This window comes from Ictidomys tridecemlineatus, unplaced genomic scaffold (genome assembly GCF_052094955.1).
Source record: "Ictidomys tridecemlineatus isolate mIctTri1 unplaced genomic scaffold, mIctTri1.hap1 Scaffold_417, whole genome shotgun sequence".
Lineage (NCBI taxonomy): Eukaryota > Metazoa > Chordata > Mammalia > Rodentia > Sciuridae > Ictidomys > Ictidomys tridecemlineatus.
Genome location: NW_027522702.1, coordinates 263,203 through 290,740, shown reverse-complemented (window position 1 = coordinate 290,740; position 27,538 = coordinate 263,203). Strand labels below are relative to the sequence as shown.

The 27,538-nt window shown below is 35.5% G+C and overlaps 1 protein-coding gene across 1 annotated transcript in view; it reads left to right on the top strand.

The window, feature by feature from the left end:
* Positions 1 to 27,538, top strand: part of LOC120890492 (adhesion G-protein coupled receptor V1) — a 101,893-nt gene that overhangs the window by 5,279 nt on the left and 69,076 nt on the right. The window contains 11 exon segments of the mRNA XM_078036538.1: positions 85 to 209; positions 1,980 to 2,137; positions 2,240 to 2,386; positions 2,716 to 2,815; positions 10,729 to 10,998; positions 11,733 to 11,858; positions 17,992 to 18,214; positions 18,540 to 18,744; positions 22,838 to 22,984; positions 25,472 to 25,727; positions 27,167 to 27,369. Of these exon segments, the coding sequence (XP_077892664.1) occupies positions 85 to 209; positions 1,980 to 2,137; positions 2,240 to 2,386; positions 2,716 to 2,815; positions 10,729 to 10,998; positions 11,733 to 11,858; positions 17,992 to 18,214; positions 18,540 to 18,744; positions 22,838 to 22,984; positions 25,472 to 25,727; positions 27,167 to 27,369 (1,960 nt within the window).

The following is a 27,538-nucleotide window of genomic DNA, read 5'->3' as shown; positions in this document are numbered from 1 at the left end:
AGCATATTAAGCATATGCTGGTAATGTGACATATATTTTAAATATGTAAAAATTATATTCTTTTTCTGTTTTCCACAATTTCAGAGCCACTTCTATAGATATTGAAGAAACCAACAGAACAGTATACTTAAATGTGTCGCCTACTAATGGCATTGATTTAGCTGTGAGTGTGCAGTGGGAGACGATATCTGAAACAGCCTTTGGCATGAGTATGTTTAGTTTTTTATGAGAACAAAATGCTGTAACTCAGAAATGTTGCATGTATAAGATTTACATTATTTCCATGAATTATAACTTATGGATTTATTAAAAATGGGAAACAGATATTTAATTTTATTACTATATCCAAGAATATTTATTGAGTGCCTAGGTATGGTATTGAGCTCATGGAGCTTAGAATTTAAGGTGTACCAAAATAAATAAGTAAAAATCAATGTGGAGGAATCAATTATGCAAAGAACTGGGTTGGAGGAACCTGGGAGACAAGAGGGGGAAGCTTTAGAGGCAGGAAACTCAGGCATGAAAGGACATGTCATAATTGAAGAACCTCAGTGAATAGGGAGTACAGAAATAGGGGAGATGCAGAGATCATTGAAGAACTTGAGAAATATTTTATTGATGTCAATCTTTTATCCCAGAGTTAATGGAAAACCTTTGAGTAGTTTAGGCATGGGGAAGATGGTATGGTATGATCATGTTTGCATTTTTTAGTGTTATTCATAGGACCGTGTAAAGAATTGGTTGGGGGCTGGGGATATGGCTCAAACGGTAGCTCGCTCGCCTGGCGTGCATGCGGCCCAGGTTCGATCCTCAGCACCACATACCAACAAAGATATTGTGTCTGCCGAGAACTAAAAAATAAATATTAAATATTCTCTCTCTCTCTCTCTCTCCTCTCTCACTCTCTCTCTTTTTTTAAAAAAGAATTGGCTGGTATAGCAGAGAAGAGAGGATGCATGGAGATGAGCAAAAGGGCAACAGATGATAGAAGTTTAGAGCAGGTGATGAACTGGGTGTAAGGGTGAGGCTGAGTCCCAGATGACTCCTATTTCCTCAGCTTGTGTGGTAGGATAGAGTGTCTTGCTACTGACTAAGAGATATGTGAAAGAAGGCTAGGTGTTGTTTTGGCGAGGGAATTAAAATAAATGTGTTTTAGCACATGTTAAGTTTGAGTTCCTTTTGAGAAGGCATTTATACTCAAAGGAAGGTCTCTGCTGCAAGATAGACTTAGGGATCTGACATGTGTTACTGTTTTTAAAGTCATGGACATTGATTTAACAATCTGAGAAGAGGAGCTCTAGACAGAGAAGGGAAGAAGACCCAGCCTGAAAATTGAAAAGCATCAGATTGAATGGCTAGGGATAGCAGAGTGATCTCACGAAGGGGATTTGGAGACCTGGTGAGAAATACAGGAGAAAACAGTAGATTGCAGATACTAGAAGAGTGTGTTAAAGGGTGGGAGATGGACTGGGGCTATTGCTCAATGTCAGAGTGCTTGCCTAGCATGCCCAGGGTCCTGAGTCCAAACCCCAGTGCTGGAAAAAAGAAATAAAACATGTTTTAGCATATTTCCCTTTAAAATTACAGTTAGCAAGTATTTATATTTAAATAGACCTTGGGAAAGTTCATATGGCTATAGAGTGAAGTATTAGTACTCCTTTTGTTATCCATAATTGTTATTTTAAGTTACTATTTTTAAGTTTTCTAGCCTCTTTCTTTCTCTCTCTCTCTCTCTCTCTCTCTGTATCTCTCTCTCTCTCTCTCTCTCTCTCTCTCTCTCTCTCTCTCTCTCTCTCTCTCTCTCTCTCTCTCTCTCTCTCTCTCTCTCACACACACACACACACACACACACACACACACACACCCCATGGGGAATTCATTTGTATTGAAGTCATTAGTCTCAATGTTTAAATAACAAATTAGAGCAGATAAGTTTGAGAAGGAAATATGCACTGGTAAATAATGATTTATGTTTTTAGGGAGAATGGATGTTGTCTTTTCAATATTTCAAAGTTTTTTGGACAAGCCAGTTTCTGGCTGGTGTTTCTTTACTTTGGAAGATTCAGTATATGGTATAATGTTAAGAAAATCATCATTTACTATTTACCGATGGCAAGGGATTTTTATTCCAGTAAAGGTAAACATTGCTTATTTTCTTCCACAGTGCACAAAATAAAATATACAAGTAAATGTGAGATACATTATGAGTTAACTGTTTTTTGTAATTCTCATTTTCTAGGATTTAAAGATACAAAATCCTAAAAATTGTGAGGCCTTTAAGATTGGACTTTCCCCCTACTTTGTAATTACTCATAAAGAAAGAAATGAAGAGAAGTCTTCTGTTAACAGTGTGTATACCTTCACATCTGGATTCCAGTTATTCCTGGTAAAAACAAAATCTTCATTTTATATTGCTTTACCTAAAAGAAATTCAGATTTGTAAGACTGATCTAAATGGATGACAATGTATATTCTATGTTAATGAGTAACAGGACTTTTTGCAAGTTGATACAAATTGTAGCATGTATCTTAACCTGGGGCTATTTTTTTTCACTTGAAATGATGTATGCTTATGATATATGCATACCTAGTGATCAGAATAGTTTTAAACATCGAGTCTTAAACATCAAATACTAACTCATTAGTATAATATTTAGTGCCTTTCTGATTTAAACTCTTTAAATTTTTATTCCCACTTTTCTGTCTTCCTTGCAGGTGCAAACAGTCATTATTTCTGAGAGTTCCCAAGTAAGATATTTTACTTCAGACAGTCAAGATTATTTAATTGTTGCAAGTCAAAGAGAGGATTCCGAAAAATACTGTAGTTGAAAGTTATGAGGTAGGGTCTAGAGATTTGGTATAAAAGAAAACCATAGTTTGTGGTAAAGTAGTAAAGGAGAATATGAATATTGATTGGTCCCAATTAACTTTTAAACAACAGTTATGAATATTATATGTTCTTCAAGAACCAAAGCAAATGTAATCATAAACATGAACATTTAATCAGAATTTAATTGAGTTGGAAAACATTATGGAGAAAAATCACACAGCTAGACTGATGGTATCACTAAAAAATCATGATTAACATTGCCAATTGGGCACTCAGCATCACCCCAGAAATTTCACATTTTTCTAGCACACTACATTTTATAATCTCCTTAATGCTTAATTGATAATTTTTGTCTCTCGTGCTTCTGTACATGCTTCTTATCGCCTCATTTTCAACTAATGACCTCAGTGAAATGAAAGTCACTAGAGGGAGATTACTTATTTTCCCAACACCAAATTCAAAATCCCACTTAAAAGCCAGTGTTGCCCCTCCCTCCTGCTGCAGCGGAGGAGTGTCCTTCTGGAGAAGTCCTTCCTTTCACATGGCTGCCCCTCAGCCTTCATAAGGTTTAGTTATTCCCTCCATAGCTGGCATTTCTTTCTCCACGAAATTATTACAGTTGGCATAAATAGTTGAGAATTGTTCAGTTTACAACAAAATCCCTTGATCTCTTCCCTTTCTAATTTCTTTTTTTTTCATTTATTGTCTCTCCTTTGTGGTAGGACGTTGTGAGAGAAGTGTCAGCTAGCTTTGTCTACTTCTCATGCTCACCCATGGCGACTGGATTGCCAAATCCAGTGAATATGTTTATCACTGTCATATACAACTTCCCACCAGCATGAGACTTAGTCATACCCAAATCTCAACCCCCTCTACTCTTGGTTTATGATACCACAAGGCTTTCCTTCTTAAGAACTCTGTCTGCTCAGTCTCCATTGCTGGTTCCTCCTCCCTTTTCTGAATCAATATGTCTTAGAGTATTCCATAATTCAGTTTTAGTTCATATTTCTTTTTTCTTTTCACCTACTCTGGGAAATTTCATCAGTTCTGTAGCTCTTCATAGGAACATTAGTCTAGCTTTACATATCAGCTATAGGCTAATGTCTTTCATATCATATCTGTAACCTTTCCTCTGTAGTCCAGACTTGAATGTCTAACTGCCTATTGATGCATCCACTTAAATATATTTTAGGAGTGTGTTATAATGTATATCAAGCTGAACTGTAATTAATTTTCTCTATGAAACTTGTGTTTGAGTATTTTCTTTTATCTCGGGAAATAGTAACCTCAGAAATGCAAGTGCTCAAGGGAGAATTCTGTGATATATTTTGTTGAATTACCCCCTTTTTTTCTTTCACATCTAATTGATCATTAAGTGTTTTTGAATCTGTGTCTCCATAATATTTTTGAGTATAGACATTTCTTTCCACCTCAGCTCATCTCCATCTAAGCCTAGTTCTTATCTTTTCTTACCTGAACTGCTAGTCTCCAAGCTAGTCTCTGAAGTTCTCTGATCTCCTCAGATTCATTCTCTATTGGTAGCAGGAGTAATCTTTTAAAAATATTGATTCATGTTACTCATTTAAAAAATTTAGTGATTCCAAATGATAATAAATTTAGCATTAGTTAGTATGCTATATATGTAGGATAACCATATTTCTTCTAGCCCAGGATAGCACTGGATCATGCCATGTCCTTGTATAATTATTATTAATATTTCAATCTCTAAAGAACCCCTACATGAATGGTAATTATATGGTCACCCAAGAAAGGATACTTCATGAGTTCCCCTTTCCTGTCTTGACTGTTCAACCTCTTAGCACTGTCAGCTTTCTGGGCTAGTTTTTATTCAGAGCATCATAATCATCTGTATCTTAGAAACTGTCATGTCATTCCTTCTATCTTCATTCCCCTAATACATACATTTCTTTCATCATATTATCTTGACTTTTGGCTTCAGTATCAGTTTTAATTTATGGTCATCATTTATTCAGTTATTGCTATGTGAGTTTTTGCCTTTTCCTCATCGTTAATAAGAGTGATAAAGGAGGAGGTCAGTGTACCTAGGCTTCTAGCTTAATGCTTGTCTCAAAAGTCCTAACTGTTGACTGCATAATTATTATTTTTTCTTTTTTAAATTAGAGCTTTATAGTTATACATAGTAGTTGCATTCATCCTGAAAAACTCACACATGCATGGAAATCTATTTTAGTTCATGATATCCATTTTTCCCTCCTCTTTTTCCCTTCCATCGTCCTTCCCCTCTCCATCCCTTTCCTCCACTCTGCTAGACTTCCTTTCACTTGTCTATTATTTAATATTTGATTCATTTGTATTATCCTTTCCTTACCTCCTCCTTTCCTTATTTTACTCTAGCTTCTGCATATAAACTTTGAGTTTCTGAGTTTGGCTAATTTCACTAAACATGATATTTTCCATTTTCATCCATTTACCAGCAAGTGCCATCATTTCATTTTTTTTATGGCTGAGTAAAACTCCATTGTGTGTGTGTGTATGTATCATAATTGTGATACATATTAAGAATATATATATATATATATATATGTATATGTATATGTGTGTGTATATATATATATATTTTTTTTTCATTCTATTCCAGTCATCTATTTATTGGCATCTGGGTTGATTCCATAAGTTACCTATTGAAATTTTGCTGCTATACACTTTGAGGTGGCTATATCCCTGCAGTGTGTCAATCTTATGTCTCTCTGGAAAAATACCAAGGAGTGGGATAGCTAGGTCATAGGGTGGTTCCATCTCTAGGTTTTTGAGGAATCTCCATACTGCTCTTCAGAGTGGTTTAGTAGTCACATCAACCATATTCAAGTGTACCTTCCCCCCCCAACATCGCCAGCAATTATTATTCATATTCTTGAGCAGTGCCATTCTGACTGGGTTGAGATTACATTGTATTTTAATTTTGATTTATATTTTCCTGATAGCTGTTGAACATTTTTTTCGTATATTTTTTGGCCATTTGTGTTTCATCTTTTGAGAAGTTTCTGTTTAGATCTTTTGCCCATTTATTGATTGCATTATTATTATTATTATTATTATATTATATTTGGTGCTAAGTTTTTTTAATCTTCTGGATATTAATCCCCTATCAGAAGAATAGCTGGCCAAGATTCTTTCCCTTTCTGTCATCTCTCTATTCATGTTCTTAATTGTTTCCTTTGCTGTAGACAAGCTTTTTAGTTTTATGGCATTCATTTATTCTTCATTTTATTTCTTGCACTTTGGGGGTCTTGTCAGCATCTATATGATGGACTATGGAGCCTATGTTTTCTTCTAGTAGTTGTAAAGTTTTTGGTCTAATTCCCGATATTTGATCCATGTTGATTTGGGTTTGTATAGGGTGAAATAGAGGGGTCTGATTTATTTTTCTATACATAGCTATCCAGTTTTCCTAGCACCATTTGTTAAAAAGGCTGTCTTTTGTCTGTCTAAAATATAGTTTTGACATATTTTTCAAATGTCAGATGGCTGTAAGTATGTGGATTTGTCTCTTCGTCTTCTATTCTGTTTTATTTGTTTTCATGTCTATTTTGATGCCAATACCATGCTGGTTTTGGTGCTATAGCTCTGAAATATAATTTCAGATCAAGTATTGTGATACCTCCTGCTTCTCTTCTCTTGCTTAGTATTGCTTTGGCTATTTTGTTTCTCTTATTATTCCAAATGAATTTAAGAATTTTTTTTTCTAATTTTGTGAAAAATATCATTTTTATTTAAATGAGATTGCTTTGAATCTCTATATTGCTTTTGGTACTGTGGCCATTTTGACAATATTGATTCTGTCTATTCAAGAACATGGGATGTCTTTCTATTTGATAAGGTCTTATTCAGTTTTTTTCTTCATTGTGCTATAAATTTCATTGCTGAGTTCTTTTACCTTTTTTTTTTAGATTAACTCTTTAACACTTTTTTGGATATTATTATAAATGGGATGGTTTTCTTCATTTCTTCCTCAGCCGAATTATGGTTAGAGTGTAAGAAAGCTATTGATTTATGAGTAGTGATCTTGTATTCTCCTTCTTTGCTAAACTTATTTATAAGCTCTAGAAGTGGTCTAGTGGAGTTTTTTTAGGTCTTCTAGATATAGAATCATATCATTGGCAAACAAATAGTTTGACGTCTTTTTTCCCTATTTGTATACCTTTCATTTCCTTTTGTTGCCTGATTGCTCTGGCTCATGTTTTGAGGACTATATTGAGTAGGAGTGGTGAGAGTGGACAGCCTTGTGTTATTCCTGTTTTTAAAGGAAATGCTTTTAGTGTTTCTCCACTGAGTATGATGTTGGCTTTGAGTTTGTCATAAATGGCCTTTATGATGATTAGGTAAGTTCTTTTGAATCCTAGCTTCTCCAGCATTTATTCATGTGAATCGGTGTTGAATTTTATCAAAGGCCTTTTCTGCATGTATTGAGATGACCAAATGATTTTTGTCCTTAATTCTGTTAAAGGATTAATTACATTTATTGATTTGCTTATGATGAAACAACTTTGTATTCCTGAAATGAAACCCACTTGATCATGGTGTATTGTCTTTTCTGATGTGTTTTTAAATGGTGTTTGCTAAAATTTTATTAAGGAATTTTGCATCTAGTTTATCAGGGATATTATTCTGTAGTTTTATTTCCTTGATTCATCTTATCTGGTTTTGGCATCAGGGTTATACCAGCTTCTAAAAATGTATTTAGGAGTGTTCCCTCTCTTTTAATTGCATGGAATAATTTAAGAAAGAGTATTAGTTCTTTTTTAAAGATCTAGTAGAATTCAGTTGAGAATCCATCAGGTCCTGGGTTTTCCTTTTTTGAAAGGCTTTTAATTACTGTTTCAGTTTCATTAGTTAGTATTGGTCTATTTAGGTTTTTATACATCTTTCTGATTCAATTTGAGTAGGTCCATATGTGTCTAGAAATTTGTCAGTGTCTTTAAGATTTTCCAGCTTATTGGAGTACAAATTTTCAAAACAGGTTTTGATAACTCTCTGGATTTCAAAAGGGTCTTTGCTGGTATTTCCTTTTTTAACTCAGATCTTGTTGATTTGCTTCTTCTCATTCTTTCTTTTGGTTAGTTTGGCTAAGTGTCAATCTTATTTCTTGTTCCTGTCTATTGTTTTCTTATTCTCACCTTTATTGATTTTGGCTCTGAACTTAATTATTTCCTGTCTTCTACTGGTTTTAGGGTTAGATTGTTCATCTTTTTCTAAGGCCTTGAGGTGAAGCATAAGCATATTTATTTGACAATTCTTTAATTTTATAGTGGTGCTATAATTTTCCTCTTAGAACTATTTTAATACTGTCCCAGAGATTCTGATCTATTGTATCTTTTTCTCTTTTTTTCCTAAGAATTTCTTAATTTCTATTCTTATTTCTTCTTTGATATTTTCTTCATTTCTTCAGAGAGTATTGTTAAATCTCCAGCTTTTTGTGGTTTCTATTATTTTTCTTGCTTTGATTCTAGTTTCATTCCATTATTATCTGATAGGATACATGGGATATGTTGATTTTTTTTTTTTTTTTGGTATTTGCTAAGATCTGTTTCATGGCCCAGAATATGGTCTATTTTGGAAAAAATTTTGTGTGCAATGGAGAAGATAAATTCTGCTGTTATAGGGTGGAATATTCTGTAGATGTACATTTGATCCATTTGATTTATAATATTGTTTATGATGCACACATGGAAATAATTTTTTAATACTTTTTTATAACTTTATTGAATTTTTTACTGTGGTGCTGAGGATCAAACCCACTGCCTCACCCATGCTAGGCAAGTGCTCTACCACTGAGCTACAGCCCTAGCCCCAGAAAGAAATTTTAAAAATTGCAATGAAGAATGAATAGTGAAGGACACTTCTCCATTGAATTAGACAAAATAATTGATGACATTGGATGGTTTTTGTGTATGTCAACAGTCTTTCTTTTCAATTCTTCTGAGTTGTATACAGATAGTGAGAGCAAAAGGGTGGGATTGTTTAGTCCTTCCTGGTTTTGTGTTGCTCTCTGAGCTGCCACTTGGAACAGCCTAAGATTGAAGCTGTTTGATGTAGTATGTAAGACTCAGCTTCCCTTCTCACTAGTATGAGGTAGCGTGGGTTAGGACAAACTGTCAGCTGGTGTTTTGTCCATCTGGACCAGTTTGGTGCACTCCTAAGGAACTGCCTCTGCAGCATCCTGTGAGGAAAGTTCCAGCAGGTAAGGCTGAGGTCTCATTAGGCCTCCTGGGCTTTGTTGGCTGGGGCTTCTTTGGAAAGACTAGATGGACCCACTTCTAGATTAGACAATAGCCAATGTCATCTGCAGGTCTGGTTCTCAAGACCCTCCCAAAAATCCAATCATGGGAAAGGGGGTTGCTGATCCTTTACTCACTGCTGCTCAAGAGCACTGTCTTCTCTGGTCTAGTCCTTTAGTGTGTTCACCGTGCCAACTCAGACTTCAGCTGGTCACATGAGCTGCCTGAGACAAAGGACAAGTGAATTGGGCTCCCTTTGCTCTGGGTGTAGTCACTGTTTTACTCACTTTCCATCTGGCCTAGCCTAGGTCCCCGGAAAGCTGTGTGCAGGACATTGTGACTTGCCTCATCTCTCCGTAACCAGTTGAAATATAGAGTGTGCTTTTCAAGCATTAGCATGCAGTACAGCCTATGGATCAGTTAAGAATAGGTAGCATTTTTGATTTCAGGTTTCTCTCTATGAAGACTGTGTTCTGTTGCCTCTGTCTGTGGTGACTCTGCATAGGTGGTGGGGCTGCCAGGTCTGCTCCAATGTATTCCTTCTTGTTCAGTTACTGTACCCAAATTCCTGAGTCTCTGAGACACTTCAGTGTCTAATGTTAAATTTTATTGAAATTCCTCTTTTACCCACCTTGTTAAGAAGCTGTACACCTGTTTCTTTGGTCCCAGGCCACTGTTGTGGGGTTCACACACAGAGACATGACACCAAGGTGGTTAATAAGAGTAATGTTTATTTTGTGCCAGGACAGACTGGGTGGATTTTCATCCAAAAGCCAAGCCCCTATTGCAGCAGGGATTTGCCTTATATAGCCACTGCTAGTCTCCCTTTCCCCTGTTACATATTAGCTTCTTTGCTCCCCTGTATGGAAAAATACACTTCATGTGGTTATTCTATAAGGAAATTTTGACAGAGCTGCACAGGCCCACTGGGGGTGTTGGCAGAGTTGCACATGTGCTCTGAGTGTTAGCAGAGTGGCGTTTGCATGCTTAGTGTGCTACACTGCTTTTCTTTGTTCTGGGGAACACATGCATACCTGGTTACTAAAGGCGCCACATTGTTCAACAGAGTTGCATGTGCACACATCTACTAGCTGTGCTGTGCCTCTTTGTTTGAAGAGGGCTCCTACCACACCAGGATGCAGCTTAGAAAGTAGCTTTCCTTTACTTCGCTATCTTCTGTCTCCTCCACCATCTTCCATCTCCTGAATAAGTATAATTTGTTGTGAAAGCGCTCAAATTATATAGGAAACCAGGTCAATTATACACTTTCTTTTAATTGTAAATATTATGAACACTTACCCTGAGGCCTTGTATGCATTGCCACCATGAGGATGAAAATAGTTTAGGCATTTCTCTATATGCTGTTGATCAAGATATTGGAAATGATGTGCAGCATCAGAAGATCTTGTACTAACTTCTAAGATTTATTTTCAAATAATTTCTCTTTCATTTATTCTGCATGCATGTGTGTACACACACAGAGATAAAAAAGGGGAGAAGGCATTAGGCTTGGTACTTTCCCACTTAATAAAAGTATCATCCTAACTAAATAAAAGGATACAGGAGAATAGACATGTGACATTGGCTAAATTCTTCCTAGTGCTAAATTCCTAGTCATGAAGGTTTTTATATTTGAACATTTCCTACAGGTCTTCAGATGGAATGGACAGAGCTTTGCATTGCAACAGAATCTTCCTGTCCAGGGTGTTTTGACCATGGCCTTATTCAACAGAGGCAACTCTTTGTTCTTAGCAATTTCCCAGGCTAATGTCAGGCTATATGTCCTTTTATTCAGATGGTCTGGCAGCACATTTATTTACTTTGAAGAAGTGCCAGTCAGTGGAACGACACAAATTGAAGCTTTGTCTTCAGGAGATGATATTTACTTAATTTTTGCCAAAAATACCTTTTTAGATAAGATGACATGGTGTTTATAATGCAACTATAGTTATTACCCAAATTGTCTAGCCTTCATAATGTTTGTTTTATATGAACATGCTCTTGTAACAATTTTTTTAGGTAATCCATAGACTATTTCTTGAGGGATAATGTTAATTATCAGGTATAAATGCAATTTGAGGAAAAAATAAGCATTATGCCAGTACTCTTGTAGTGCCCTGAACCACCAATTTAAAGTTATGTTAAAATAAAATAAGGGGTGGTTGGTAGAATAGAATGATCTATGAAGATTTCATAGACAAGTGCAAACAGGTAACTTTTATCTGAATATGTTTGGGGTGTCATTAATAATTTATAGTACTAATAAAAAGTGTTCAGCAACTTTTGACAATATTGTTTCAAAAATGTTTTCTAAATAAGCATATGATTTCTTTTGCTTACCAAAATTTAGATAAAATTTCAACAATGTTAAAAAAAAATATTTTGCTTCTTTTCTTTCTTTATGGTTTGGTCATGGACAATAGCTAACTAACTAACTAACTAACTATTATATATATACTTTGTGTGGTAAATGCAAAGACATTTGAAACATTATCTAAAAAGTTATGTTTTTGTTGAACTAAATGGATTCATATGAAATTTGTTTCTTAAATTAGAATTACCATTTTGTTATAGTCTTACTAGGCAATTTTGCCATTTTCCTTTTGTAACTTTTACTTCAAGATTTGATTATTACTCTATTGTTGTAGGAGATCAGAATTCCATTGATATTTTCCTCTGGGAGATAGGACAGTCTTCTTTCAGATATTTCCAATCCCTGGATTTTCCTACCATTAACAGAATTCATTCCTTCACGCCAGCCTCTGGAATAGGTAAGGACTTTTCAACTGCTAACTAGTCATCCTAAAGGCAGTGTGAAGCAGGATTATTTGAATCTCATTGAATTAGACATAAAATTGTCACATTCCAGAGCCTGGGTATTTTAAAAAGAGTATAAAATCAATATCTGTACAACAATCTTTCCAGAAGTCCTAGAATTTCAAAAGGCTCCTTGAGAATAAGTGACTAAAATATAGGGGAAAATGTTAATGAAGAAGAAAGATAGGATACTTCTTTTGTCTCTTGTCTCTTTTATTTAGAGAAAATGAAAATTACATTAAAATATATATATATATATATATTTAAATATATATATATATTTAAATATGAAAGTATATATAAGAAGAGAGGAAACATTAGCATTTAAGGATTTTTTGAAAAGTCAGAAAGTTGGATATATGTGTAGTATATCTGCTGTCTGGAGGAATCACTTGGGCAGGCTGTAGAGAAAGAGAAGCAGCTGAGTCCAGTTGCCATGTGAGCTGGTCAGGTTGCCTTTAGGGTAGGTGTCAACAGTACAGGGACAACACACAATTGGTGAATCATCATGTATGCTGCTGAGGTGCCCAGAGGAACTTGGAAGCCAAGCCCAAGGGGCTACACAGGCTAGTCCAAATGAATCACAGTCCTGCTGTTGGATTGAGACATACCAATTCCATATGAATAAAACAGCACACTTTTACTAATTAAATAATATATGTAAGTCATTGTTATGTAGATATGAAGAATTCTCTAACTTCATAGTCTTAATGTCTGAGTAAAGAAGCAATAAAAAATATGAAGACACTATTGAATAATGGATAGAGAGATTGTTAGAGGGTTGGATTTCAGAGATATTGATTTTTGAAGATAATCTAACTCACAAAAGTTAAAACGTATAAAGTAAAGCATATTGAGAAGACTGGAGGATTTGGTGCAAATATAGGAGACAGTCTATATTTGCAGTTTTTCTCTTAGGTGCCTGACTGCTTTTTTCTCTGTTAGGCTTTGTGACTGTCACCCTATGTCACCTCAACACTAACCAGGAATCACAGCTTATTTACCTCTCATTTCTAATACACACACACACACACACACACACACACACACACACACACCACACACACACACATACACACACACACATCACTGCATCTCGTTTCTGTGTTTTCCACTTCTTCCTCCTCAGCTCTGCATCCATGATATATTCTCCCAGACCCCGCCACTCTCCATCTGGACTATGGCATGGCTTTTAGGTCTCTAGACTTGTCTTCATTCTGCTGTCAAAATCCTGTGCCTTTCTGTTTTCTCCTTATCCCCTCCTCAGATTATCTCTTTACATTGTCCACACACTGATGCAAGTCCTGTGTTGCTGCACTCTCTTATGATATACAGCTTGATTGATTTTCGTATTTGCTCAGTATGGATTTGCTGAATAAATTATGTTTCTTTCATCATATACTTGTTTGTCTTTTTTCAGTTGTCCCTTAATTTTGTGCCTTTTAATTTTTGCTTCTCTTATACCTCAAGTTTTCAAATGGCTTAACTGTGTCTACTTGAGGCACTTATTATTATTGAAAATAGTTGTCTAATAAATTAAGGATGAAGTGTGCTGCATGAATGGGCCATTAATTAAAGCTATAGAATTGCCTTTAAAGATTTTTTAAAAATATAATAGGCAAACTTTCTAAAAGAATTTGTGGGAAATTCTGCCAGAGGTTTATTAAGGGACCCATTGTGAGGTCTCTTTATTTCTTTTGTTTCTGTGACTTGAGGTTGTAGAAGTATGAAAAGATTGTAGGTAATTATTCAGAGAGGCTTATTATAGATCCCCTGAAAGCTGAAATTATGCATTAACGAATGTTCGGGGACTTTCTTATTTTGTATGTGTCAAATATTTTATTAAAAATATTAGATTGCTGCCATGACTGTAAGGATCACATATTTTATTCTGATTAATGACTTGACAGAGATTATTGGGTAGTAATGAGTTCTTTATATGGAAGGGGAAGAATGAATATAACAAAGAATACAAGGACATATAAACTCATATTCCCCTTTACCCTTCTCTTTTTTATTAGTTAATAGATGTATTTTACATGCGAATTATGTGCCAAGCACAGAGGTAGAACCTAGGGAAACAAGGGTAAGCAAAATTATATAGTCTGTCCTTATCCTGAAGAAGTTTAGCACGTAGTAGGGAAGAGAGACATCATACATAGCACACAATTTTCTATCCATAAACAAATAAAAAGAATGGAATATTGTACTTTCATAATACAAAATGGGGAAAAACTGACCTGGTCTAAAGAGAGAACCAGAAAACTTTCTTAGTGAAGAATTATTTAGCTGAGAACTATAGGTTGAGTAAGAGTTCATGAGACAAAGAATTGAGCATGAGATGGGCTCCAGGCAAAGGCAGCAGCATGTACAGAGGTCAGGTGGTGAGGGTGAGTGGTGCTTTGAGGGAAGGACCAGGAAGACCAGTGTGACCCAAAACAGGCAAGGAGGAGACATTAGTGTGGGGTGTAACCAAAGATTAAACAGATAAATCATATGGGGACTTGAAAGAGTTATGTCTTTCTTCTAGAAGTATTGGGGTACTTTTTATGAGAAGGTGATGAAGAAATATAGGGAGACAAGTTAGAGAGGGATGGGGAGGGAGGGAGGGAGGGAGGGAGGGAGGGAGGGAGGGAGAGAGAGAGAGAGACTGTGTGTTTGTTTTAAAGGGGAGCTTTTTGCTGTCATGGTAGAAAAACTTAGAGGCTACTAAGAAAAAGTATTTGAAGACACTCTGGAGACACATACTTTAGGCTAGCTTGGAAAGTGGTAGGTGATGCAGGTGGAAAATAGGTTGGTGATGCAGGTGGAAAATAAGTTGGTGATGCAGGTGGAGTAGATTGATTCAGATATCTCATGAGTTAAATCCGGAAGAGTTGATGGTCAGCAAGATGTTTGGGGTAGGTGAGAGAGAGGTTGTCAATAGCCTTCATTTCTGCAGGTAATGGAAACATGATACAACAACTATCATGGAGGTGACATGTGGGAGGACTGTGCCTTTCTGGGACAAACATAATAAATTTGGTTGGGATATGTTGAGTTTGAGATGCCTTTGAGTAAATATTAGTGGTTGGAGTTTAGAAGAGAATCCTTAGTCACAAATAAACAGTGGAAGTCACTAAGTACAGAGGATCATTTTAGTATAGGCTGAGATAGAATGGTTTAGAAAGAGACTATGTAGTTTGAGAAAAAGAACTCAAACTGAACCTTGTTGAACTCGACTTTTTTAAAGGGCTGGTAAGGGATTCAGAACATAAGGAAATCTATAGCCTTTAAAGACTGAATGTTTATTATGTTCCAGGGCCTAGTTAGCAGCCCCCCCCCTTTTAAATCTCACTTAAACCTCAAAGCTCTGTATACTGCTTGGAAGGCTCCTTAACCCTCCTTTCCTAGTCCCCCAACTGTTAGCTTCATCAAAACTGTGACCTCTGGACATCATCCTTTTTGGAAATCATCTGGAATAGATGGTTGCTCTCTTCATCTCTGTTTAGTCTTCATGAAAAGTCCAGGGCACATGGAGGTGAAGAGACTTTCATCCTCATTTGGTCTGTACATCCTGTAGATCACACAAACCCTGATGTTTAGGCCAGATGCCCTGTCTCACCTCCCTCAACTCCCCACATGCTCCCATAAGGCCCTGTGGAACAGATAGACTGTTATCTCAGACCTTCCTCAAAATCTTCCCTTCTCCTTATGCGGGAACTCAGTTCTCTCCTGATGTTGCTGCTTCCTCTGTAGCTCTTCCTGGCCACACTGTCTCTTACTGTCTTCATTCTTAAAGTCTCACATCTGTAAATGTTAAGAATACTTACTTTCTACCATTCAGTACTCAAACTTCTTTTTATCTACACTTCTTAAACTGTCTTATCTGGTTGCCTTTCTTTGAGATAACTTCTACTTTTTTTTATTGTTTTGCTAAATGGAAGAAGAGTATGAGTACTAGTTACACTTCCATGTCCCAGAGTAGAGATGTAAGATTTTTTGTTATCAATCCTCTGACCCAATTTCCTGCTTTTGAAATGTTATAAATGTTTACTTTCTGAGGAAATACTCATTATATGTATATATAGATGGTCCTTGACTTAAAATGGCTGTGCTTAGGATTTTCCGTTTTTGACTTGATGATGGTGTGAAAGTGATATATATTCAGTCAAATCCATACTGTATATTTTGAAATTTGACCTTTTCCAAGGCTAGTGATATGCAGCATGATTGCAATGCTGGGCAGGAGCAAGGAGTGCAGCTTCCAGTTGGCCCCATAATCACGGTGCAAACAGCAGAGATTGCATTCTGTGTGGTGTACTGTAGTCAACTAGTTATATGAGACATTCAATATTCAATTATAAAATAGACTCTGTGTTAGAGGATTTTGCCCAACTGGAGGCTTTTTCTGAGCACATTTAAAGCAGGTTAATCTAAGCTGTGATGTTCAGTGGGTTAACAGTATTGAGTGCATTTTGACTGATGCTATTCTCTACTTATTATGGATTTATCAGGACATAATTTCATTACAAGTTGAAGAGTATCTGTAAGTAGATTTGAGCACCCATATTTTTAATGTGAACATCACATTATCAACTTGTTTCCTATTTATACCAATCCAATTGAGAAGTGAATAGGGAATATCTATGAAGGTGGAGAACCAAAATCAGTGGTGCTCGGATCACTCTAGTTTTGTTCTTGGTTGAGACTGTCAGCTAAATTTGAGGGCTTTCAGATCCATTTGAGTTTTATTTTTTTCTGAATATCTCCAGTTTTATAAAGCTTTATGCAAAATATATGGATAGTTAAAGATTAATGTGTGTTAATAAGACTTTTCTTAGTCTTTTACACAACATTTACAAACTATAATAGTACTTAAATTAATTGCTGTAAACAAATATGGTCAGTAGTTCTTGATATGTAGGAGTAAGAATATGGGGTTTGCCACTATAACTTATGGGCTAACAGTTTAGAAGACCCTCATAATTTCTGGTCTCATGTGCTATTTTAACACTCAATCAGTTTTATTTGGGAGTTTATGTTCCATTGAGTTTCTCTAAGTGCTGGAATTTGGATGTTTCTATATGGACCCCCTACCCACCTTGGCCAGTATTAAGCCTCAAGATTGTTTAGTATTATATACAACATGTATGCCCTCTTCCTTCCCAATTTCTGTAGATACAAATGTGTGCCATTGCTTTGAATTTAATAAAAATACACTTTTCTTATTACATTTCAAAAAGAATTGGCAGAATATACTTTAGGAGTCATGAATTTGTTCATACACTTTGGCCTAATAACCTTGAATAATTTATCTATTGAAATAATAAAAATTCTGTCTTTATTAATATTGGAAATGAAATGTAAAACAACAGATAGCCAATGTAGGGAAATTATTAAATATATCTTGAAGATCAACCCTACATATTATTATCTATGCATTAAAATTATGAATTTATATACTACACAGCAACATATAAACATATAATCCTGTGTAAAACTATAAATATGGGATAAAATTCTTAATTTAGATTTTTTATACAATTTTTTACTATTTATAACTGTCAGATATAAATTAATATAGTGACTAGAGAGGAAAATATAAAAATTAAAACATTTACTGGTGTGATTATGGATATTTTTTACTTTAAAAAATTACTTATAGGGGCTGTGGTTGTGGCTCAATGGTAGAGCACTCGCCCAGCATGTATGAGGCACTGGGTTCCATCCTCACACCACAGAAAAATAAATAAATAAAGATATTGTTTTCAACTACAACTAAAAATATATATATATATTTTTTTAAAAAGTACTTATAAATAGATATTGAGATAGATTTAAGAATACAAAACCCATGTGAGTGCTACCAGACAGTGTTTCCATTTCTCTTAAATGCATGTGGGTGCATTGTCCAGCTGGATTGATCATTCCACAGCACTCATAAATTATTATTTATATTTAGGTACTTTTAGAAATAGCATTATATTTACTTAATTTGAGATGTCCAAATGGAATTTGGGAAAAGTTTTGCTTTGGAAATGGGGGAGACAGTGTATGAAAGAGTTCACTTTTCATCCCAAGATGCCTTTTCTTTCTTTCTTGCAGTCCACATACTTGTACTTGGCCAAGAAGGGTCTGCTCTTTACTGCTGGAATTCAGAGCTGAATCAGTTCTCATTTGTTCTGGAAGCACGTTCTGCTCAGGATGCATATTCTGTTACAGTAAAGTCCCTTAATTCAAGCAAGAAATTAATTGCTGTTGTGGCAGCTGCCCACTCACACATGTATGAGCTGGCCTATATCTCCAGCTAGTCTGACTTTATTCTTAGGTAGGTCCAACACTTATGCAAGGTGTCTGTATGCTCACTAAAATTTCATATGGCATCAAATTTCTAAGTCTCAATGACTGAGGAATATATAAAATATAACAGCTATTTTTAAGCCAGAAATAGAAATGTTATTCATATCTCTAATATGAATTCTATGAAGTTCTTCAGTACTATATACATAATTTTAATTAAAAATTTATTTATGAAATGTGATTCTTCCAAAACTTTAATATTACTCAGTGTAATGTGTTTCATGAGTAATCTAGCATGTGTGTATTTTAAATTTGTTGTCGTTAACTTATTTTATGTACGCTTCTTATGCTAGTTCAGGTGAACTGATATTTGAACCTGGGGACAGAGAAGCTACAATATCAGTAAATATTCTTGATGATATAGTTCCAGAAGAAGAAGAATCCTTCAAAGTTCAGCTTAAAAATCCCAAAGGTGGAGCAGAGATTGGTAGCAATGGCTATGTGAAAATAACTATTCTGTCTAATGATGATGCCTATGGAGTTATTGGATTTGCTCAGGTAATGATACTAAGAATTTTATACTCATAAGTCAAAGTGATTTTGTTCATTCTCATTTATAAATTAGGACTTTTCTGCACTTGGTGAGTGAGTCATACTCCCTGCAGCTGTTCTCTTTTCCTTTGCCATGGCTTTATCCCCTGTTCTGCATTCTAAGGTGAATTCTGCTGGCATCTTGGAATTTTCTGTCTTACACAATGGGGCCTCTGGATCAACTTGTCCTATTTTTTTGTAGTTATTCTTTTTATTTCAATTTGAAATTAATTGTTCTTGGTCCAGGAGTTTGGCTCTGCTGTTAGCCTTTTTACCAAAGGGCAATGGTGAGACAGACTGTTTAATACACTATACACTGTGTTTTGTCATACATATCACATAAAATTTTATTATTGTGGGGAGGATGGAAGAGAGATATAAGTATATGTGCATTGCACACATGCAAATGTCTTGTCTTGAGGAAAACCAGCCATGCTAATCTTTTTAAATATATTCCACCACAGCCTTTATCAGCTTTTGCCAGTGAGCAAAAGAACAGCCATTCATGTTGCATCATGTATTATATTTGCTAGGTGTATTCTGACTTTTGAACTAGAGTTATATGTACAGCTATTATCTCTCTTCCTCTGAAATCTTCTACATATAAGGAAAACTTAATTTATATTAGCTTAAATGTTAAGAGCATGTCCACAGAGAAAGAAGTTGGAGATTGTACTGTGTCAATAGAGGTCCTTTCCCTTTCTCTACTTTGTTAGTTCAAAATGGATCCTTCATTGGTTGTTTGAAAACTGATATTATTATTTGGGCTACTGCTTTTTATTCATGTCCAGTTAGGGACAGAAAGATACTTTATATCCCATTTTGATTAAAGAAGAAATTTCCCAAAGCCTCTCAAAAACTTCTTATCTCTCATTGACCAGAACTGGGCAACAAACCTGATCAGTTGGTTTTTCATTTATTCCATAAATGCAGCAGATATTTAATAAACACTATGTTCTGGATATTCTGCCAGATGTTAAAGATGTCAGAGAATGAAACAATAAAAATCTCTACCTTCATTATCCTAGAGGGGATCAAGGAGACACTGACAATAGGCAAAGATACAATAAAACATGTACTATATCTGACGGTGCTAGTGCTGTTGAGAAGCATCTGGCAGAGAAGGCATATGGAGCATGAAAGAAGGGGTATGTGATGTAGATAGGAAATATAAAATAGAATGGTCAGGAAGGGCTGTATGGAGTTACAGAAGGGCATAGGCCTGGAGGGGTTGAAAATTGAATTATATTGACATCTGGGGTAGTAACAGTTCAGACAGGGACCCATTACCAAGAGGAGAGGCCTGCAGTGCCCTCTTGTCCTTATAGAGCAACAAGGAAGTCACTGGCTACAGTCAGTGTAGGAGGGGGAGATAGGTACAGGAGGCTAGTCAGGGGCCTGTGATCCCAAGACCATGCATAGTTTTGATGATTCACTGGGAGCACTCATATACTTAATGTTGAATCATACTCATAGCTATGATTCATGAAAGCAAAGGATACAAACTCAAAATTCTCCATGGGGAAATGCTCATTGGTGAAGTCAGAGGAAACCAGGTGTAAACTGCCAAGAATCCCCTCCCAGCAGAGTCTCACAGGACATACTCATTTCCATAGCATCCAGTTGTTAAAACATGTGGAATTTTGGCAACCAGAGGCTCACTAGAGACTCAGTGCCCAAGGTTTTAATTGGCAGTTGGTCATGTGGTTACCATCTGCCTGGCACATACCAAAATTCTACACTTCCAGAAGGAAAACAGATGTTAGTTAATCACATTATTTGTACAAATAGCTTGGGTACAGGGAGCAACTTGAGAGCTCTGGGAATAGAGAAGGGTGTGGTGGTGCATATCTTATCATTCTCTCAGGAGATTAAGGCAGGAATATCAAAAGACAAAGATTCTCCTGGATATCCTCTCTAGAAATAAAAAAACACAAGGGTTTGGGGCATAGATCAGTGGTAAAGTATCCTCGAGTTCATCCTCCAGTACCAAAAACAGAAGTTCTGAGAATGGTGGGAACCCTCTTGAAATTCATATTCCCAAACACTAGCTGAGGACCAGCCTGTGAGCTGGCCTTTTTAGGGACAACAATCAGGACTGCTATGTCAATATTTTTGTACACAAGTCCCTTATTTAGTATCGTACTGAGTTTGCCCTCTTAGAAGCCTTTGGAGGGATTAGGGTAGAAGAAATGTGTGACCTGATTCATTGTAAAAAGAATGCTTTGACTATAATATTGAATACATACTGTGAGTGGGAAGGACACTCCCACAGGAGTGTGGAGACTATTGCAGTAATTCAGGAGACTATTGCAGTAATTCAGCAAATAAGCAGAGCTATGGGAAGCATGAATTTACCCTTCCCCAAGATATGAACAACTGTGAGAAGAGCAAGATTGGGGGATGTAAGATGACAAGCTTAGGACATTCTAATGTCCTCAGTCAGTTGTTTGCAAGGGTGCTTCAATGATCATGTCATTGCATGTGGAGGGGTACAGAACATTTCCACAGCCTTTGCAGGACAACAGACAAGTATGTAGAGCAGAGCTGCATTACTGGGACAAGAACCCTCATGTTCTGCAGCGTGTGTCCATCTTCTTACCTTGAAGCTATTCTGCAGATAGAGAGCACAGACTATCCTCAATTGTATGGGCACGGTAGATTCCACTTTAGGAACCTTGTTTAAAAATTGTCTAGAGACACTAAATCAATGTGGTGTCACCATGCCAGGGTAAGTACCCTGGATTCCTTTAGTCCTTTCAGAATTTCTCAACACAGTTCTTTTTTGTCTGGACAGTCTCCTTTCAAGATGAGGTGTAGTAGATGACAAGAACATCTTGAATATTTCTGGCTGCATGAAGTCCTCATTTAACTAACCTTCCTTTATGGAAAATATAGAGCCAGAGAGGATGTTTTTTCTTTTAAAAAGGCATTGTCTTTTCTGAATAAATTATATGCATATTTTAAAATCAAGGCATTTTCTTTAGGAATGTTTGCCTTGAGCAAGATTTTATTACTCTTTAACATCTGTAACAATTTGTTAAAATACTGTATGAAGTATCACTGTAGGATAGGATCTTTACTGAAATTAGCATTCTAAATAGAAGCTTTCATAAGCTTTAAGAAATTAATGGGGGAGTCTCTTTTCAGATTATCATAGTAAAAAGACATGAAAAATCTTACTGGAAAGAAAAAATCTTTAAAACTCCATATTTTTTTCTTATTACCCTTGAGAAGCCAAGGATATATTGTAAGAAGGGATTATCTAAAATATTCATTTGAAGGAAATTTCATTAAATGGCTGGCAAGAGATCTTCTGTTGTGTGTTCAGTGAAGAATATTAAGTCACAGAGGTACAAATTAATTTGGAAAAATGGTAAGAGGCTAGGAAGCATAGGTGAGAAGAAAGAAATTCTAATATAAAGCAAAGGAAGATTTCTGGCTGGTAAAATAGTTGTAAGGTTTGTGAGGTAGAAATGAAACACCATGAACAGAAATAGGTAAGAGGATGTGAATTTAAGTATAAAGTTACATTTGCAAATGATTGGAAGGAGCACCTTCATTCTTATGATGTGCTGCACTGGGGTGGGAGCTGGAGACCTTGTAGGTCCAACAGATTTTACTATTAGGAAGAACAGACCTAGAGGGATTGCCAGACCTTACTCTGAGGGAAAGGCTTCTTACTCACCTGACTCCATGTCCTTTCCATTCTACAAAATTTTTACATGTTATAAGTACTATTTTATAAAAGAACATGCTTTCTGATTATCAATTTAATAATATGTTCACTCAACAAAATTTGAAAAAATATAGAACAAAAATAAAAATAATCCTATAAAATTAAATCTTTATTGTCTAGTAGTTTATTTACTTAATCCTGTATGTTTACAAATAAAATCATAGTCATTCTTACTTTACTATTTTTAACTGTTATTTTAATTTACTGTTTCACATTGCTTATTACCATGAAATCTACAAAAGCATAATAACATGAAATAAAGAAAAGACTATATTTAGGTGATTTCAAGTCAATCCTTGTGACTTTTGGCGTATTTTTCAGAATTCATTATTTAAGCAAATAGAAGAAATGGAGCAAGATAGCCTCGTAACCTTGAATGTTGAGCACTTAAAAGGCACATATGGCCATATAACTGTAGTATGGGAAGCTGATGGAAGTATTGATGATATATTTCCTACCTCGGGAGTGGTATGTAATGTTCAAAAATTGTAGAAGACACATACAAATTATGATTACTGTTGATATATGAGACCAGATCCTGCCTCAGTGATGAAATGTCAACACTGAATTCTTACAAATTACCACAGAGAGAAATACAATTTGAAGTTCATTTTGTTGCTATGGTTATTGTTCCTTTTTTCTACAAAACTTAAAATATCTGTAAATAGTTATCCCTCTTGAGGTTCAATATATCAAATTTTTAGTATTACATTGTCAGAAAGATAAAGCCACCCAAACTGTGGATGGAAACATGTTATTAATGTTTAGATAAAATGGGAGGGCTGGTAAGTATGAATAAGCCTGGGTAAAATAATCAACCTTCTGGAAAAGATATATCAACGTTGTATAGTGATAGAGGTTGGGAACCATGGGCAGAAGGTTTCTTTGAGTTGCATTCATAAGAAAAAGAGGAAGAGAAGAAAGTGGAGGGGGAGAAGTTGATCTATGGGCAGTTATAATTGAAGTTGATCCTGTGGGAGAGTTCTGCAGTCAAGCTGATCCTTTGGAGTCATTCCAATTTTAGGGCTGAACCATTGTCTTCCCCATTTTTGTAGTTCTTTACTTCATGCCACCTTCTAGTGGGCATAATCTTGCTGCATGTAAGAACCATTCCCAATGAGGAGCACAGAAGCTGTTGTTCCCCGCAGCTGTGGGGTTGTATGTCCCTAGAAGAGATGTGGGTAGAGGATCACATTAGCATTAACTGGAGGACAGTATAAATTAGGACCTCAGGTGCAAAAGTGGAATCAGGATGGCCCCAGAAGTAGATGACTCACAAAAACAAGTTTCAGGAAGCCTCTTGTCTGATGTACAAGATGGGTTGTCTCCTTAGCTTGCCTTGGGTTTTATAGATTAGTCAAGTTTTTTGTTTTGTTTTGCCCAAATGCTTCTCTGAAGAATTATTTTTAAAAAACTTTTATGGCAATATTCCCCAAAAGGAAAATTGATTATTATAGTCCACATTTCTAGTTTCATTTATTTTGAAAGGTGAGTGGAATTTCAGTGTATTAAGAATGTTATAGCAGGGCTAGGGTTGTGGCTCAGTGGTAGAGCACTTGCCTAGCAAGTGTGAGGCATTGGGTTTGATCCTCAGCACCACATAAAAATAAATAAAATAAAGATACTGTGTCCATCTACAATTAAAAAATATTATAAAAAAAATCTTTAAAAAAGGAATGTTACAGCAAATTCCATTGAATTTCATATTTAATTTATGCAAGCTACCAAGACTCTAAGTCATATTTCTGAATTACATATCTCCAATTAAGATTTCATATAAAAGCATGATTAAAATTATTTGTAATTTAGTGCATAGTATTACCCAAAATGTATGCTATATTATTGAAAGAATTATTTTACTCAGGAATAAGAACTTTTTTTCTGTAAGGGATAGATAGTAAATATTTTAGGCTTTCTTAGCCATCTGTTCTCACTCACAACTAGTTTGCCTTTATTGCACAGTTGTGCTAGATGATATAAAGTAGATAATGTAGGCAGTCATAGACAGCATGCAATTGAATAAGCTTGGCTGTGTTTCAATAAAACTTCATTTATGAAAAATGGATTTGGCCAGTAGGCAGTAGTTTTCTCACTCCTGATTTTATTAATAAAGTTCTTGGGTTTATATCTTCCAGTGCCTTCCCTGAGTGGCAAGGTGCACGTCAACAGGGGTAGATGCATAGGCTTGTAATACCAATTTGAATAATTGTGGTTTGTAGCCATATTGTTGGAGAGTGGGTATGAAGTGGGCATAATGGGAAATAGCATTCAAGAAGCTGACAGAATTCTGGTCAACAGGGACTTCAGATGCCTTTTAGCAAATTAGGATCTGTCTCCTTAGACAATGGAGACAGAGAAGGAGAGAAATGCTATGATTTGTATTTCTCTCTCTCTCTCTCTCTCTCTCTCTCTCTCTCTCTCTCTCTCTCTCTCTCTCTCCCCCCCCTCTCTCTCCTTCTCTCCCTCTCTCCCCCCTCTCTCCCTCTCTCCCTCTCTCCCTCTCCCTCTCCCTCCCTCCCTTTCTCTCTCTCTCTCTTTCCTTAGGTTGATTCATTGTTAAATGTTGCTTCTATCTGGAGTAGCAATCCTGACAAAAATTCTATAGAGAAAAATGTTTAAGCTGGCATGGCGCCTTCTTTTATTTTTATAGAACTTTACATGTGTTATCTAGCAGATTTTCAGAAAGACTTTGTACACTAAATTAGAAAGAAATATAGGCTCCAGGATATGACAACTTGACTATATGATTTATTAGCTTAGGTTTAGAAATGGTTTACTTTTTCTTTTTCCTAACATTCTTATTTTTAATGTAAAAGTTATTTATTTGTATAATAACATATTGTTGCTAAACTCTTTGTTAAATTATATCATAATTGAAAGAAAATCAAACTTTTTAATATCCTTACTGCAGAGTGATAATGACAGGATAAATAAAATCTTTCTCTAAAATTTTAGATTTCATTTACTGAAGGCCAGGCACTGTCTACAATTACTCTAACTGTTCTTGCTGATGATATACCAGAGTTATCAGAGGTTGTGATCATAACACTAACCCAAATTGCCACAGAAGGGGTTGAGGACCCATCAAAAGATGCTACTATTGATCAGAAAAGAAACAAGTCCGTAATAACTACTCTGCCCAGTGACTCTCCCTATGGCTTCGTGGGCTGGCATGCCAAGTCTCTCTTCACCAGAGTAGCAGAGCCTAAAGGTAAATTCAGTTACATATTTTTCAGGCTTTAGTAAAAAATGAATTTACTTTTGATGCTTACAAAAATGCAAATTTCTATTTTTATATGACTTTTCCAATTTGACAAGTCATAGCCATTTTTGTTCTTCAAATTTTATGATCATGTGACTACTTAGCAATAAGGTTTTTAAAAATACCTTCAATTTTTAAAGATATACTATCATAGTAAAAATGTTAACAGTTTAGTGAAGTCATTGCAGTAGAGGTAACTGTTTTATATTTGAGTTTCTCTTCATTGTTTGTTTTCCTCACTCACATTTTCTCTCTACATTTTTAGTACTTGTATGGTGCACTGACAACATAGTGATAAGCACATTGTATCAATGTATAAATTGCTTAATCCAAAAAATTAATGAGAAAAAATTTTATACTGTGAGGTGTACATTGGTCAGTCCTTGTTATTTTTCTTTTAAGTGCTGAAATCTTCATCTAAATAACTATTTGTATTGTTGGATAAATATAATTTTATGGATGAAGGTCATTTGATGTATTTTTAAAAAGGGTTAAACATAATATGTATTTAGAATACACTGTGAGATGATTCTAACATTTTCAGATAACAGTGTGGATATCCAACTTTCAAATATCTTTCATTGGAAGAGTTGATGGGGAAAGAAAATGACATGTAGTATTTCCTGGGTCTTTATATTTCCATGTGTTCAGAACTGAAACAATAGACTTATGATAAAATAAGCCATTTATTTTTTTTATTTAACACACATTTTTGAAATACCTAGCAATTGCCAGGAATCTCACTGTGGAATTTGGAAAGAAAGACACAGCATTATTCATTAGAAATTCATAGACCTGCAGGTGAATATTGACAGGCATTTTTACTGCATTTTATATGACAAATTAATTTTTTAAAAATCTAAGAAATGAAATAAAGTGTAGGTGTTGTGAAATAATTTGAACCTTGAGATAGACACCTTAGTATATGAACTTCAGTATATGCTCAGAATGAGCATTCCATAGAAACATTGCCTTTACTCTTGAACATCCCATGGATCACTCTTATTCTAATGATTAGTCATTAAATGATGTCTTTATGTATCTCACTATTTATTTTCAAGAATCTTTTAAACATATAACCTCTGTTCAACTTTACATATGCACTTCCCTAAGACTTTCAGCAATTTCAATATGACACGTACAACACAGGAAGCTACGTGTGGAATCAGAGCTGAGGGATTAGACAGAATGCTAGGAATGGATGGTGATTTTCAGCACAACTTTGGGGACAATGGACAGAATACTCCTTGGGAGTATGTACTGTATTTGTTTTACTTGTTTGCTTACCTGTTTAAAAGGATAGTGCAGAACATTCCACTGTGAGTACTTGAAACAACATTGACAGCAAACAGAAAAGCATACTGACTAGAGGCATGTTTGTCTCATAGAGAACATCACCAATCTGCAGTTGTACATTGTTCGAGATAAAGGGTTCTTTGGGGACATTGCCATTCACTTGAAGGCGAAACCCAATTTCTCGCTACACACAAATAATCAAGCTATTGAAAATGAAGATTATGTACTGCAAGAAACAACAATAATAATGAAAGAAAACATAAAAGAAACTCATGTGAATGTTGCCATTTTGCCAGTAAGTATGGATGGCAATAAATATACTAGAAAAGAAAAGAAAATGCTTTTCAATGTAAAATTGTGATGTTCTTACAGGTAAAAATCATTTTTTTTTTTTTTTTTAGAGAGAGTGAGAGAGGGGGGAGAGAGACAGAGAGAGAGAATTTTTAATATTTATTTTTTAGTTC